Source organism: Galeopterus variegatus, unplaced genomic scaffold (assembly GCF_000696425.1).
Source record: "Galeopterus variegatus unplaced genomic scaffold, G_variegatus-3.0.2 Scaffold1871, whole genome shotgun sequence".
Lineage (NCBI taxonomy): Eukaryota > Metazoa > Chordata > Mammalia > Dermoptera > Cynocephalidae > Galeopterus > Galeopterus variegatus.
The window spans coordinates 306417-307715 of NW_007727982.1; the positions used below are offsets into that span (position 1 = coordinate 306417).

Consider the following 1299-nt stretch of genomic DNA (forward strand, 5'->3'; position numbering starts at 1 on the left):
TTCCCTCAGGCCTTTGCCCCTGCGGGTTTCCTAGTGGAACCATCTGTTCTCCATTCTTTATATGGATGGCTTCCTGATTTTATCCATATCTCTGCTCAAATGTGACTTCCCCAAGAGGCCCTGTGTGCTTAGCCCATGTAGATGAGCCCCCTCCAACCTCCGTGTGCTCTGTCAGTCTTTCTTCTTCTACCTTCTTTCATTTGTTATTCGTGTCACTTATCACTATGTGAGATTGTACATCACCTCATTTGTTTACTTATATGTTATGGGTTTCTCCTCTACCATTTGGGCAGGGACTTTGACTAGTTCATTATGGTATCTCCTGTTATCTAACCATGTCTAGTTTATAATAGACACTCAATAAATAGCTGTAGAATGAATGAATACATTCTGAGTCAGATTTTGAAACTGTACACCATCCTTATCCTCTGAAACCAGATATGTCTTCACCATGGACCCTGGGAACCTACTTTATAATATATATGTATAAATATGTGTGTATGTGTAATTTTTCTAAATTGAAACGTAGCTTCAAACTCCTGCTCTGCCATTTACTCATTATATGGGCTTACAAATTGTTCACTTCTTAATTTCCTCATTGTAAAAGAGGAAGTATTGGTAATATTTAAAATGAGATAATGGATATTGAATACTAGTCATAGTAGCCACTTTATAAATGATAGCTGCTTTTGCTACTGCTCCCACCCATAACACCACCACGGTTGAGGTTAATAGGAAACTAAAGTAATTTGCTCTCGTTTGGGTGCATTGGTTTTTAAAATAAGGAATTAGATTAGTCAACAGACAATTTAGTAAAATGATTATCATTATAGTTCTTAGGGCCAATAGGAAAATTATGTATATTTCCTACCTCTAAAATAAGAGCAAAGTAGGAAATGCACCAAAAGGTTAGATTACAGAAGTTCAACATCTTTTAAGTTGATTATAAAACTTAGTGCCTAGGAAACATAGTTTTTCAATAAAATTGATGTTTTGTAGAATATATACAAAAGTATATTAAAATATTTAATTTATTTAAAAAATTTTTGTCTCTTAATTTAAATAGGATATAGATTATAAGCCAGTGCCACTAAAAACAGGAGAAGGTGAAGATTATATACTGGCCTTGAAACAGGAGTTGAGAGAAACAATGAAAAGAATGCCTTCTTTTATTGACACACCTGAAGAAAAACAAGGTGTGTATTGGACTTTTTGATTATGTTGTTTAATGTATATAGATGAAACAATGTTTAAGCACAAGATATGTGATCATTTAGTACTGACTGATTCAGTCGTATC

The 1299-nt window shown here is 34.0% G+C and overlaps 1 protein-coding gene across 1 annotated transcript in view; it reads left to right on the forward strand.

Annotated features, from left to right (window-relative positions):
- POLR3G (polymerase (RNA) III (DNA directed) polypeptide G (32kD)) overlaps window positions 1-1299 on the forward strand; it is a 30885-nt gene that overhangs the window by 2179 nt on the left and 27407 nt on the right. The window contains exon 2 of the mRNA XM_008579374.1: window positions 1067-1196. Within this exon, the coding sequence (XP_008577596.1) occupies window positions 1067-1196 (130 nt within the window). The remainder of the gene's footprint in view (window positions 1-1066; window positions 1197-1299) is intronic.